The following is a 14,956-nucleotide window of genomic DNA, read 5'->3' as shown; positions in this document are numbered from 1 at the left end:
GGGGGTGATTTTCTTTTCTGATACAAAGATATCCAAAGAAATTTCAGAGTCTCTATTTTAGAATCAGATTAACTACATAATGTGTCACAAAGTCTCTGAAACACAGGGTTTAATCTCTAAAGATATCTATAACCACTTGTTTTTGATTTGTTAGTTTCCTAAGACATAGTAACTCAGTTTGATTTAGAATATAATAGAGAGGTCAGGCTTTTCCAGGCAGAAAACCAATGTGAATTGTTAAACAGATCCCTAAACTTGAAAGTCTCTGCTAGAATGATCTCTGCCTAATTTTATCAAGTGTGCCAAGAACAATCAACTTCTTTCAGAAATCAAAGACAGTATCATCTATGGATTCTTTAATATCAACAGGTCAAAAAGCACGCATCAATTTCTCTATATATTATATCTCTCAGTTAAGTTTATTAAAATACATGTTTTTCAAATAAATATTTTGAACAGCCCAAATCAATCAAAGCACTGAGATCACAAAGTATTGCTTATCTGCACATCATCAGCTTGTACAGAAAATCCAGAAGCCAACAAAGGTCAATGAGGCTGTCTAAAGACACGATGGAGGCTTCAAGGACTCCACAGGCTCAGTCATCTGAACAGGCTCAGAAGCCGGTTTGATCCTTAGAACCTCTGCAAAGCCATCACCAAACCAGCAAGTGACATGCGCTATGTCCACAGTAAAGTAGAAAAGGCGGTCCTGGCAGAGCTTCCGGCGGTACACAGACCGAGGATCGGCTGACAGCACAGCCTCTATGGCACGCTTTGCCTCCTCTGCTGACTGAAAATATTTAAACGGCGCCTGACCAACATCTGCAATGAGAAGAACGCAACTTAATGCAGGTTAAATTTCATTATAACAAACTTCAATATGGAATTTGGTTGGTTCCTTAAACATTACTTGAAATGAACAGGGTTTGGAAATCTATTTGGTCATTACAGAGAATGTCACCTTCAAAAGTTATTTATTGTCATTAGATTTAACTTGTGCACCCCCAAATTTTTATTTTACTGAACAAAAAAATCATGGTATTTTCCCTTAGTTTCCTAACTAGGTGAGGTAAGCTTTCATTTTCTGTTAACCAAAATGTTACTTTTCTATACTCGATGTAGACTTTAATTCCTTGTCTTTTTCTTCTCAGAACAGAGACAAGGAAATGCGTGACAGCCCCAGTATTCTCAGGAAGCCACAAGAAAGAGAACTGAACCCACACATACGGAGAATACTAACTATACAGGCAAGGGAGACTGCACCAGATGGCTGGTGTCACAGCATCACAGTTACAAGTAACACCACATCCCTAAGGAACGAGGACATGAAAGAGTCCCAGGACAACAGTGAAACAGAGACACTGAGAAAGTTCAACGTCATCAGTAGGGACCCAGCCACTCTGTTCCACCCAAGTGCATATTTCAGGTAAACAGACGCTTGCCCTGTCAAGTGGCAAAACTACTTATGTCTGTGTCCTTTCTAATGTATTTTAATTTTTAAAAATAATGTACAACAATTAAATTTTAAAAAGTAACTGTGATCTAGTTTTTAATAACTACAACATAATATATATCCAAATGAAGGCCAGCCCCTTCCAGGAAGGTATATGTTTTTAAAAAGTCATCCCTGCTCAAAATATCTCTGGAGTGAGTACATCTTTACCCTTCTTAAAGTGGATTAGATTTTTATAAAGAGCCAAAACTCACTCTGGGCTATATCCAACAAGTCAGTTGGTAAACATGGCCATGAAGTAAAACTTTTGGTCAGAAATAATTGATAGGGTGAGAAGATTCCTTTATTGCATGGCTCAGAGAAAAGACGGATTTTTCACAATCCTCAGTGACAGCGTTTCTGGTAGAGGCTCCAGGCACCTTGACTCCCTGCCTACTCTCATCCTCCTGGGCTTAGCTCAAACGCCATTTCCTCCAGGAAGCCTCCCCACATTCCCCACCCACACTCAAGTCAGAATTCTTCTCTCCCCGACTAGCCCATGGCACTCTGCTCAGGCCTCTGTTCCAGCACCAATTTCCTCCCGTTTCAACACCCTTCACCTCTTAGACTCAGAACTTCCCCAAGTGATTTCTCATTTCTGTACTGGCTCTGAATTCTGCCATTTGCTATCAATCAGTTCCTGTTTTATAGTTATATTGCATAATTTCTCCTTTTAACCATTTTCTAAAATCAGTAAGACATATTTGAAACACCACAGACACAATGCACTGTAGTTTAAAAACCAAAACTGTCCACAGTAGGTAGCATTCAACAGTAACCACAAGACAAGGGGTAAACACAAAGTATCTATTAGGCAGCACTGCTTTGTTCCACCACAAATCCTTTTGCACCTGACCTTCCTCCTCCCATTAATGGTATACAGTGATTACTGATCTCTATAAACAAAAAATTTTAAATAAAGAGATCAATTTTAAAATCAAAAGCTTTGTTTAAAAATAAAGCCGCGGGAAAGAACAAGCAGCACAAGCCTCGAATGACGGCACTGTTCACATCCATGGTGCTGTCACATGCAGAGGTGAAGGTCACCAAGGTTGGCATGTCGTGGCTGAAACCAGTGCTTGAGCCCTGGCAGGTGGCTGCCTCCATGCCAAAGAAGATGTGCCTTGGCCTTATTGCAAAAGGCAAGAGTGTGGGCTGGCTGTGGCCCTGACAGGAAGAAATGAGGAAATCTCCAGAGTAAACTGTGGCATTTGCCACCAGCCCCAACTTTTATATCTTTTCCCCATCAGGAGGACTTCCTTCAGGTTCCATTCTCAAAGCCAAACCCCCTCCTATCCTCTTCATTCTGTCCCTCCTTTTAAAGCAGGTGAAAATCTAATGTCTACAGTTGTTTAAACCTTTGTTTTCTGGATGTAGAATGAAAGGCGTCATTGTCTGAGTAAGTAATTCTAGCCTGCCTTTGCATGCCATTGAGGTGTGACATCCCATAAAATCATCCATAGCCCACTCCAGGCAGTGATCTGACTGCAATATCCCCAATATCTCTCTGGGGATATTGACATCAAATTCCTCTGCCTTCCACTGCTCCCAAGATCAAAACTCAAGTCCTTACAGTGGCCTATAAAACCCTGTGTGACTTTATCCCCTCCCTGTAGCCTCTTTGACCTCAGCTCCTTCCACTCTGCCCTTCCTCAGTCCGCTCTGGCCATGTGACCTCAAACATGCCATGCACTCTCTGCCTTGGGGCTGTGCAATGGCTGTCCCTCAGGCTGGCATGTCCTTTCCCTGGACACTTACTCCTTCACCTCTTTGGCCTTTGCTTGTATGTGTCTTCTCAGTGAGGCCTACTCTGGCCACCTATTTAAAAGTGTAATACCCCAACCCCTGCTCTATTCTCTTTCAAATTCTTCTATAACCCTTATCACTTTTTCTTAACACATGTTTTTATATGTTTAGTACAATTACTTGCTTACTTATTATGCTTTTAGTTTGTCTCTCTCCTCCCCATTAGAATGCAAGCTCCATGAGGGCAGGGATTGGTTTGATCTGTTTTGTTCACTGATGTATGTCAAGGGCCTAGACCAGTGTCTGGCACCCAGCAGCAGCTCAGTGAACAATTATAGAGTAAATGAATGAATCTCCCTCTTTATATGGCTATGTTGGCTCTTTACTGAGTTGTAACACAAAGAATAGCTTTTTACCCTTCGGAAACCTGACATCTCCTCAGTAACTGGCTACTTCTTACTGGCGTCACTATATCCACTTCTTAACAACTCCTCCCTTCATTCTAGATTCGATCCTATAGCTCAGATCTGCTATAGGCTGGGGAAACCAGATAGTGTTTGTTAAGAACCACGTGTTAAAGTAAACAGGCTGCCAGTAAGAGCCCTGTGGCCTCTCTTCTGCAGTCAAGTGCATGTCTCTAGTGCTGGGACTCTGTGGGGACAGTTCTGTGCTCAGAGGTTATTCCCCTCTTATTCTGAGCCCCTAGAGTGCCCTGTGCCAGAAACTGAGCTATTAGCTATGTGACTGTCAGAATAAAATGCAACACTGCTCTAGTCAGATAGTATAGCAGATGAGAAAACTTAATGTACGAAAGTATAGAACAAGCAAAATTTAGCTTCTGAATGAAGTCTGGAAACTCCAAGAACTATTTTAACAGGCAAACAAGGGGCTGTAAATCACGGGCTGCCCCACGAGGCAGCACCATTCTCTGCAAACGCTTTACTGAGCATCTGTAGCTGTCAAATCAAAGTTATCCTATGATGGTGATACCCAAATAGTAATCTATACTCCCATGTTTCTTAAAAACAGTCATACTGTCAAATACTCCCTATATCAATGACTGCCCTCAGAAATACCAAGCTTGGCTAAATCTCATTAAAAGTTCATCCCTCATTCAGAACTAAGAAACCAAAGGTACCTGTTTCACCTCCTGAACTGAGCTGCCCAAGGTCCATCTCAGCGTGAGGAGTAAACCGCACTTCTAATGTGGCCACAGGGGCCTTTCTCACCCAGGCAGGAACCACACTACGGGGGGCTCCGTCAGGTGTCCTGGCAGGACAGTGAGGCACGGGCTGGGTCCCTGCACTGCCTCCTTGGGGGACCGCTGCTCCTTCTACTCTCTGTAGCCTCTCATCGGTGCCTTCCTCTGAAGAGCTCTTCTCCAGGCAATTTGGGCTAGTCTGCTCTTCTGCCACACTTAGACTTTGATCACTTTTTGATTCCAAACCAAAATCCACGGCTACCTCCCTGTGCTTGGGCAAGGGCTGCTGGATTTTTGCTGTGTCGTTGTGTTTCATGTAGTTGTCTTGCGAAGTTCTGTCTTCAGGACATTTAGGTTTCTCCTTAGAGCTATGGTGGGGTTGTGGCTCCTTGAGTCCCGAGAGCTGTCGTTGATCACAACTATCAGTTTTGCCATTAGACCGGGACACAGTTTTTGGTTTATGTTGGTTATTCTGCAAATTAACATCCTCTAAAGGTTCCATCAAATTTTGTGGTGAGTCATAATCAGCTATGTAGGGCTTTATGTCTAGTACGGGTGTGCCATGTATCATGTCAATTCCAGAAAGGTATATAGCTCCACCTATGATGTGTAAAAAAAAGACCCTCTTAAAAATACGAACAATGAAGAATAGTGTAAATAACAGAATACAATTATAGCCAGAAATCCTCTCTCCAACACCATCTGTTTATGCCTCACTGAGCTTACAATTTTATCACACACACCTGGTACTGACATATGCTTTTCTTTCTACCTGGAAACCCACGCTCTTCTTTACCTGTCAAACTCCTACCTATTTGATCTTTGAGGCCCTCACAGAACACATCTTCTGTAAAGCCTTTTTGGTTCTTCCAGACATGAGCATTCTTTCCTACGGTCCCCACAGAGGAGCCTGTGCACATACCTTTGCTACAGCCCTTTCCCCATAGTCGGGCAGGAACCTGCTCGGAGCCCCTATCCCTAGACAGTGGGCAGGCCCCTTGAGCAGGGTGGGGCTGACTCATCTTTGCTTCACTGGTGCTTCTACCTCTGTTCCAGGCACATAATAATCCTCAGTCTCTCTCTGCGGGACCAATGAGGGCTTCCACTGTGGCAAACAGATTCTAAGGTGGCCCTCCAGACTCCCACCTCCTGGTGTTCATGCCCTTGTATAATCCCTCCTCTTGTGCATGCTTGCTTCTAACCAATAGATATAGCAAAAGAGGTGTGATATCCCTCCAGTGGTTGTTTCTATATGACTCCTGTTTGCTGGTGGACTCACTCAAGAGGCTCTCCTTGCAGGCTAGACGCAGTAAGCAGGCATGCAGGGAAAGCCCACAGGGCAAAAACTGCAAGCTGCCTTTAGGAGCTGAGGGCAGCCTCCAGCCAACAACCAGCAAGAAGCTGGGCCCTCAGTCCTACAGCAACATGGAAGTGAATTTGGCCAACAACCTTATTCGAGTTTGAAAGCAGATTCTTCCCTAGTCAAGCCTCCAGATAAGAACTCATCCCAGCTGCCAACTTAACTGCAGTCTGGTGAGACCCTAAGCAGAGGATCCAATGAGGCTGTGCCCATCCTCCTGACCCACAGAAACATAATAATGTTTGAAACACAATATAAGTGTGTGTTGTTTAAACTGATGAGTTTGTGGTAATTTGTTACATACCAATACAAAACTAATACATCCATCAAGACTCAAAACAATTAAGCAGCATATAAGTCACCATTACCAAATACTAAGGACAGGTCTCCTATTGTCCCACTTGGACAGCCGCTGTCCAGTTCCTGCTTCTGGTACAGTATCTACTAACCAGACCCTTGGGAAACTGGCCAAACAAGAACCAGAAAAACTGCATGTGGTCACATTTGATTCTGTCTCCATTTAAGAAACACATGCTTAACACAGGACGCTGATTTCTAAAACACACTTACTGTAAATGAGACTGGAACTTTGGAAAGATGATTCTAAACTTTATAAATGATTATGCCTCACAATGTCTGCAGGAGACAGGAAGACACTGAAGCATAGGTAAGAGTTATGGGCTTTAGAGTCAGACAACCACCTGGCTGTATGCTATTAGGAAATTTATCTAATATTAAAGAGCCTCAGTTTCCTCATCCATGAAAAGGGGACTGCCACCCTATCAAACCCAAGAGCCATCGTGCAATAATGTACACAAATACGCTTTGCTAACTGTAAAGCATTACACAAACACTAGTGGTTGTCATAAAGCTTATGTAGTAATATCTACAGTACCGTGTGGCTGTCTTTTGAACTTTTTGACTTGATCTCCCCGCCAAGAACATAAAGTTCTTTAGGACAGGGATTTTTATCTGATGTTTTACTACTATATCTCCAATGCCTAGAACAATGCCTGGCACACATGCAGTGCTAGAAAATATGTGTGGGTTGCGTGAATGATCAGAAAATGTTCTAGTACAGTTACTCAAGTTGATTAGCCATTAAAAACTGATAAAACTCAACGTGCATCAGCTATTGAGTTTTTCTGAAAAAACGACCTAAGGCCCTGTTGAGTATAATCCAACGGGGGGAGATCAAGTTCTGGGAACAAACAAGCAAAATAACTACTCTCAACTCTTTAGTGCCCAATGGCCTGAAAAGTACTCCTAGAGCTTTTATCTCATGAGATCTCAAAAAAATATCCTGTGGAATCACAGATTGGACAGGTCCTTCTTCTTGGTCTACTTTACAAACAGTAAGCCAAAGCCTGGAATGGCCTGTGACCCCCAGACTACCTGCCATTTCACCTTTTGCCTTTCAAACAAGTGTACTTATTGGGTCAGAGTGATTCAAGAATGGAATGCTTTCCAAAAATATCTAAGTAGGTTATAGACGAACACATAGTTAAAACTAATCTGGTATTCTATATAGATACTTCTACAATCTGACCAGTGTTCGATCCTGTAGTGTTATCCATCCCTGACTCCTGCCACAAAGCTGCTACACTGCAGCCACGATGTATGCCCATTTCCTCAAGCCTACAAGAAAGGAATGTTATACCACCACCCTATGTGCCTACCACATGTGCATGTACAACTAGATACTGTGTGTTAAATTTGAAAGTATCCAATTATTTTTAATCATTTTGTATTTATTGCATTCCAAGTCAGAGAAAATTTGGTTACTAATTTAGTGATTATGAAATCTATGAGTTATTTTAAAACAATAATAGGTTTTGATATATGCAATGATATAAACAAACTCTGAGAATCCTATGAGAACTTACTTCAAAGGGTTCTGAGTGCTAACTTTCTTTTAATTACTATGTTTTCTTCAATGTCTAGTGGTTCTCAGGAGTTAACACTATTGGTACCCATCTGAATAGCAGCCAGTGGTGAATGGTATGTTTATAAGATTTTTTTTAGGGTAATAAGAAAAAGGTAAAAGCAGAAATGAAATGGGTTACCTTCCACCTTTTCCAGCTTGGCCAGGGTCAGTCCTATTGCATTGGGACGATGAGGGCTCCTTGTAGAAAAAACTCCAGTCTTTGCACCATTCAGCCTAGGAGGTTGCACTTTTGCTTTACAACTCAAATGACCATTTTTGTGAAAAACAAACAAAATCCTATTGAAAACAAACAAAACCACTGAGTAAGAAAAGAGCAGAAGTTATTTTATCTAATGATTTGAGGGGGAAAAAATGTAATCTCCAAAAAAAAGTAACAGAAAGAATGCTTTTAAGGATTTTTTTGTTTGTTCATTTTTTAGAGACAAGGTCTTGCTCTGTCACCCAGGCTGGAGTGTAGTGGCATAATCACAGCTCACTGCAACTGAACTCCTGGGCTCAAGAGAGCCTCCCACCTCAGCCTCCCAAGTAGCTAGGACTACAGGCACAAGCCACTGTATCCGGCTAATTTTTTAATTTTTTTTAGAGATGGGGTCTCACTACATTGCCCAGGCTGGTCTCAAACTCCTGACCTCAAGCAATACTCCTGCCTCAGTCTCCCAAAGTGCTGGGATTACGGGTGTGAGTCACTATGGTTGACCTCTAATAGTATTAAACTGTAATTAGTTGGGAAGAAAATAACACCATTCCCCTTCTTTCAAGGAAGACAGTCTCATATTTACAACCTTTGCACCTAACACAATGACTGGCACACAGGAGAAACTTAATAGATGTTTGTCAAGTGCATGAATAAACAACATTTACAAAGTGTTTGCTGTTCACCGGCCTGTATGCCAGACACTTTTACACTCATTTCATGTAATCTTCTTAATAATCCTAAGAAGTATAATTTACTCCCCATTTTAGGGATGAAGAAATTGAAGCTCAGAAACATTAAACAATTTCAGCAGGCTTTCCTAAACAAGATACAAAAGCAAGAAGCCATGAAGAAAACAATGAACAGATTTGATATTTAATACTATAAAATGTCAGCCTAAGAGAAAATGTTTGCTACATATATTGACAATTGGTTAATATCTGGTATATAAACTGCCCCTACAAATCACTAAGTAAAGGACAACTCAATATAGAACACTAAGCGAAGAATATGAATAGGTGATTCACCAAAAAAATTACAAATAGCTAACTACCATATGAAAAGATGCAGTGCCTTGGTAATAATTAAGAAATTAAACTGAAAACATACTTTTTCTCCATCAGAGAAAAGTGTAAAAAATTGACACCATATCACGTTGGAGAGGGTATAGGAAAAAGATCATTTGCACACACAACTGAAGGATAAGTTGGCTAATTTTAGAGGGTCATTTGGCAATAGCACTCCAAAATTACAAATATGCATACCCTCTGGCCCAATGCATCCACTTCTGATATCCTATCCACAAAAATGTACAAGTGGCCAAGAATATGTGTCTGAGGGGGTTTGCTACAGTTTTATTGTAATAACAAAATAGCTCTTGATTTGTAATAAAAGCGTGTATGATACATCTATATTTTGTGATAATAGTTACTAAAGCAAAAAAGGTAAATCTACATGTACTATACTATCATGAAGCCTCTCCATGATATATACTATTAAGTGAAGAAAACATATTCTATTTTTTAAAACAAATGCTCACTCTGTATGTCTATATTTGTTTCTATGTGTATTAAAAAAAGGAAACATGAAAAAGTCTGGCAGGATCTACATCAAGCTATTAACAGTGAAAATCTCTGAAGAGTGTTGGGTGTGAGAGAAGATAAAACAGAAAGGGTAAGGAAAAATCTCTTTACAAACTTTTGAAATCTATTTTTTTAATTTATTCATTTTTAGGACACAATTAAAATTTGCTTTAAATATTTCTTTGGGGAAGGGGACACCACACGTCTACTCAATGAAGAGAAACATTTTTACAGTCCAGTGATCTTTTATTTTTTTTCACCTATTATGCTATGAATTCATAGGGACTAGGTTCCAGCAGCTCAGGCTGCTTTCCACTGGTTCTCACAAAGTGTGCTTCTCTGGGTGAAGCAGGCTGGCGCTTCAGCTGAACCCAGGTACCTTTCTCTTTGGCTTCCCTCTTTTCTGATCATTTTCCTTCACACGTTTCAGGAAGCTATCTCAGCTCTTAGAGTGCTTAATATGCTCAATACATACATAAATCCTCTTAGAAAGAATCGTGCCCTTATCTCGTTTGTTTACAACAATGCCTGGGTAACACTGTAGACTCTTCCAATTTTGCCATGGTAACAGTCGAGGGGCATGCCTTTTTGAACAGTACCCATTCTCTTGATGTCTACAATATCACCTTTCTTATAGATTCCCATGTATGTAGCCAAAGGAACAACTTCATGTTTTCTAAAAGGCCTAGAGAATATAGGTCAGTGCCTCTCCTCTTTCCCTTTGTGTTTGTCATTTTGGAAAATTACTGGAAGTTGGCAGTTTTGGCCAAAAGGCTGAATCTATTTCTAATATCAACAATGTTTTAACTTAAATAACTCAACCAAGATCATGCAAACAAGGTCAGAACACCTACGTTCTTTCTAATCTACCCATGTCCCCAAATTAACATGAAAAATAAACTATTTCAGAACAAACACTTAATTTTAGGTCTCCATCAGTAAAATTAGACCAATTCAGACTGCTGATGTTGGAGTGAGGAAGAATGAACAGAGACAGAATTCCAAATGACAGCAAGTAACAGCAGTATAACATGGGCCCTGATATAGGTAATACCTTATTTAAAGTATCCAGATTTCTAAGGTCTTTTGTCCTTTAGGAGGAGTTGACTTAATTCTACATAGGTCTTAGTTCTACAAACTTTTTCTGTAAAGGGTCAGACGGCAAATATTTTAGGATATGAAGGCCAACTAACCAGTCACTATTAGAACTATGCAACTCTGCCACTGTAGCACAAAAGCAGCCACAGGCAATATATAACAAATGGGCATGACTATGTTCCCATAAAATTAATTTACAAAAACAGGCAGTGGACCATATTTGATCAATGGGCTGTAGTTTATTGAGCCCTGGTCTATAGGACAGAATAATGACCCAGGGGCAGAATTAACAAAGTCTATAGGCCAGGCACAGTTGCTCACACCTGTAATCCTAGCACTCTGGAAAGTTGAAGCAAGAGGATCACTTGAGGTCAGGAGTTCGAGACCAGCCTGAGCAAGAGTGAGACCCCATCTCTACCAAGTATAAAAAAATTAGCTGAGTGTGGTGGTGCACACCTGTAGTCCCAGCTACTCGGGAGGCTGAGGCAGGAGGGTCACTTGAGTCTAGGAGTTTGTGGCTGCTGTGAGCTAGGCTGATGCCATGGCACTCTAGCCCAGCCAACAGAGCAAGATTTGTCTCAAAAAAGTCTATAGTTTCAGCTCAACAGAAGGCATCCTCACAAATAGAACCAACCACAAATGGAACATGCTCCCTCAGTGCATCCCAAGCTTCCCTGAGGATGTCTAAATGATGCAGGCAATCATGTGCCTGAATGCAATACATGAATTCTGTGCAACAGATGAGGGTGGTCTGGATGGCAGACTTTAAGGTTGTCTCCACCTGAAGTACGTTACTTAGGGGCAAGTTCTGGCCCAAACTATTACTTCTAACTATAAAACAACTTACCAAACATGCGAGAACTGTTCTAGGCCCATCAAGGAATGTTCAGGATTATTAAAGATACTTTTTCTAATCCTCAAACAAGCCCGGGAATGGCTACAAATGGATGGCTGCCGTGGAGTACCATTCTTGGCTGAGAAACAGGATTCCAAGTAGCCTATTGGCTCAGTTAAAAGATTCCCTACAGAAGAAAATTAGGTAAATCATTAGTCAGTAGGTCAAACCAAGTTATAAGAAAACATGTTTTCTCTAATGTACTGATTCCATGATTTTAAAATCTGCTAGGTGTTATACAACTATAAAAAAATGATCTTTTAGCCAGGCATGGTAGTGTGTGCCTGTAGTCCCACCTACTTAGGAGGATGGCTTCAGCTCAGGAATTCGCGGTTACAGTGGGCAACAGAGCAAAACCTTGTCTTTAAAAAACAAAACAAAAAAGATTTTTTATAGTATTCATGAATACATATAAATATTCCCATCATTACATGCACATAGTAACATCCCTTTAGATAGACCAGAATAGGGGTGGGGAACCTGCGGCCTTCAGTCATTAAGTACAGCCTTTTGACTGAATCCAAATTTTACAGAACACTTTTATTTTTATTACTACACTTTTGCTCATCTTTTATATTTTTATTTTATTTTTAAAGTGAATGTATTTAAAATACTAAAGAATAAAGTAAGTTTCAACAAAATAATCCTCCTAGATTGACCAGCACAATTAGAACACTACAAGACAAGATAACCAGCAAGGAGTGGTTTTTAAAAGCCCTTGTTCAAGCTTTTTTCTCATTTTAACAACATTACAACTGTATTATCTGTGTAATAAGTGAAAAACCAGTAAGTTATTAATGCAGACTTTTTTTGTATAAGGCTTATCTACAGGTCTTACTGTGAAAGAAAGTTCAGGTCTTTTTCATCTCTGCCTGGACTATTAAATTACCCTTGTTATACTTCCCCTCTCTAATGCAAGTCCCTCCCTCATCAAAACACAGTAGACCAAACCTCCTCACTCATAGAGTTTCTTGTATTAGGCCACTCTCTAACTTTAAACTGTTCATGTTCCCCACTGTTAACAGACTATTTCTTTGTCTGGCTCAGGGTTCTCCACAATCTGAATCCAATCAAAGATTCCCACCTTCCTGTTCCATCCAACACTTGAGACTTACAGATCACCAACCCCATGCTTTGTAGACCTCTGAACCCTGGCTTCTGCTCTTTCTGGCCTGTCAAAATATCAGACCTGTAAGCTGGCAGTGCACAACAAATTTTTTACATGAGCACAATCTTTGACCAGGTAACGGAACTTCTAGGAAATTTAACAAAATTCAACATTTAGAACAGTACACAGAGATTTCAGTTTCAAGAACTTTCATTTAAAACAATGAAAACTGGCAATAACCTAAATGCCCAACAATAGGGAGCTGTAAGTCTAAATAAATTAGAGCACATCTCTAAAACAAAATAGCATGCAACCTCTTAAAATTAAAATTAAACTGCCATGGAAAGATTTTCGTAAAATTTCAATTTAAAAAAAGTATAAAAAAATGGGGTTGCTTAGGACCTCATTTTCCTAGTGTGCATGAAATGAAACAAGTGTGGAAGGTAGACACCAAAATATTGACAGCGGTTTTCTCTGGGTGATGACAGGCTATTTGAATTTCCTCCATTTGCTTCTAGTAGTTTTAAAACTAATATATTCTGCTCTCTATAAAGAGGTGTAAGTGAATAAAAACAAACTCATGTCTATTCCAGACCCAGTTTAAAACTAATTCCTCCTCCAAACTTTCCTCCTTCTCCCTTTTCATTTCCTACAGCGCAGGATACATCTCTCTAGTGCCATTTACTAATTTTTAAACGGTATAACAATAGCCGTACACATCGCATCTCTATAGCTGGGAGAACCCCCTTCGCAGCACGTGGCTGTCCTAGCTACCGTGCCAAGACTAGGCAGACAGTACCTGCCAAGTACCAAGAACTGAGCATGGGAGGTGACGTCATCCCGCTCGCCTCACACGCATCACGTGCTCACCAGAGCACGTGACCCGTGCCTTCGCCGTAGGTAGGAAGATGACGCACGTCAGTTCAAAATATCGCATTTCACACCATTCTCGGCAATTAAGTCGGCTGCCTGGGCTTAGTTCTCTCCTGAGTGCGGCACCGCCAGTCTCTTAGAAGTTACCTGTCTCCAGAGCCGGCTTCACACAGCCGCACGGGGTCGCTATGGGCCGAGGCCCCGGCTCCTCCAAGCCGCGCATGGCTCCTGGTCGCTGAGGGAATCTACCCGATCCGTCAAGACTTCCGCTTCCGCTCTCTGTGCCTGGCGCCTGCGCAGTAGCCGCGCCAGCGGGGAACCGCAGGCGGCCCGGAGGTCGCAGGTCTGGTGTCGAACCGCTGTCTGGGCTCTGTTCGCGTCCGGGGTCCAGATGGTAGTTGTCTCGGGCTGAGCCCCAGCGGTGGCCCGCCCTCTCAGGGAAGGCTGCAGCTCCGAGTTCCCGCGCTTTCCGAGGGGCCATCTGTCAACGAATAATTACGCGCAAAGATGTCCCTCTCGAAACGTTAATAATAAGCAACATACATGTCTAACAAATGACCATAATTTTTTTTTTAAAAGGATGAGTATATGTAATTAACAAAGAGCGGAAGGAACTGACGTTAAGAAATGTTAAGAATTCTCCTTTGGCGGGACGCAGTGGCTCATGCCTGTAATCCTAGGCTTTGTGAGGATCGCTTGAGCCCAGGAGTTTGAGGTTGCAGTGAGCTATGATGATGCCACTGCACTCCAGCCCCGGCAAGTGAGCAAGACCCTGTCTCAAAAAAAAAAGAAAGACAGAAAGAAAGAAAAAGAAAAAATTCTTCTTGGGTGGTGAGAATGCAGAGGTGATTATACTCTGTATGCTGCGATTTCTCCATAATAACAATGTTTTGTTAGAAACTCCAAGTAAACCTTATTTCAAATATGATGGATGTTATAACGCAGGCCACACTGCGCTAGGCTTCAGTAAAGACTATTTCTTATGCTCAATACTGCACTGGCACTAAAATGAATGAAATTATGAGCGTCAATCTGCCACGTACGTTGAAGGGATTATTGTCGTTTATGGGCGGCTCTGAAAAGTTGAGGGCCAACAGGAATTATTTTCATCCCATGCAATGACCAGTTGTCCCTGCACTAATAACCTACCCTTTACCCACTTGTAATGACATCTCTCACCTATATCAGCTTTGTCTGTATACATAATTCCGTTTCTGCGCTTTTTATCCTGTTGGTTCAGAAAAAAATTTTATTACCTGCAATATAAAATATTAAAAGCATACAAGTCCACAGATTAAGAAACCTAACAACCATGAAAAGCTGTTTCTGTCATTTGTCATCGATTGCTAGCAGAAGATAACCAGCAGCAAGACCTAAAGGTTTAAAAAGATTGCGGTTTTAAAAAAATTAAAATTGATCAAATTCACATAGTGTCTTCTGGCACGTCTTTTCTACGTAA

The 14,956-nt window shown here is 41.2% G+C and overlaps 1 protein-coding gene across 2 annotated transcripts; it reads right to left on the bottom strand.

Annotated features, from left to right (window-relative positions):
* Positions 1 to 334: 334 nt before the first annotated feature.
* Positions 335 to 13,792, bottom strand: TRMO (tRNA methyltransferase O). 2 transcript variants are annotated; one of them, XM_045562493.1, is made up of 5 exons: positions 13,645 to 13,792; positions 11,469 to 11,643; positions 7,866 to 8,023; positions 4,377 to 5,039; positions 335 to 822 (listed from the first exon to the last, which is right to left on the bottom strand). In XM_045562493.1, the coding sequence occupies exons 1-5, from the start codon at positions 13,718 to 13,720 to the stop codon at positions 560 to 562; spliced, it is 1,335 nt and encodes a 444-aa protein (XP_045418449.1). In that variant the 5' UTR covers positions 13,721 to 13,792; the 3' UTR covers positions 335 to 559. The 2 variants fall into 2 exon arrangements, with proteins under 2 accessions (XP_045418449.1, XP_045418450.1); XM_045562494.1 differs by having other exon boundaries at positions 13,424 to 13,737.
* Between the last annotated feature and the right edge of the window lie 1,164 nt (positions 13,793 to 14,956).

Source organism: Lemur catta, chromosome 10 (assembly GCF_020740605.2).
Source record: "Lemur catta isolate mLemCat1 chromosome 10, mLemCat1.pri, whole genome shotgun sequence".
In the NCBI taxonomy this organism is placed as follows: Eukaryota; Metazoa; Chordata; class Mammalia; order Primates; family Lemuridae; genus Lemur; species Lemur catta.
Note: the sequence above shows the minus strand (reverse complement) of the source record. Positions and strands in the feature narration are given on the sequence as shown.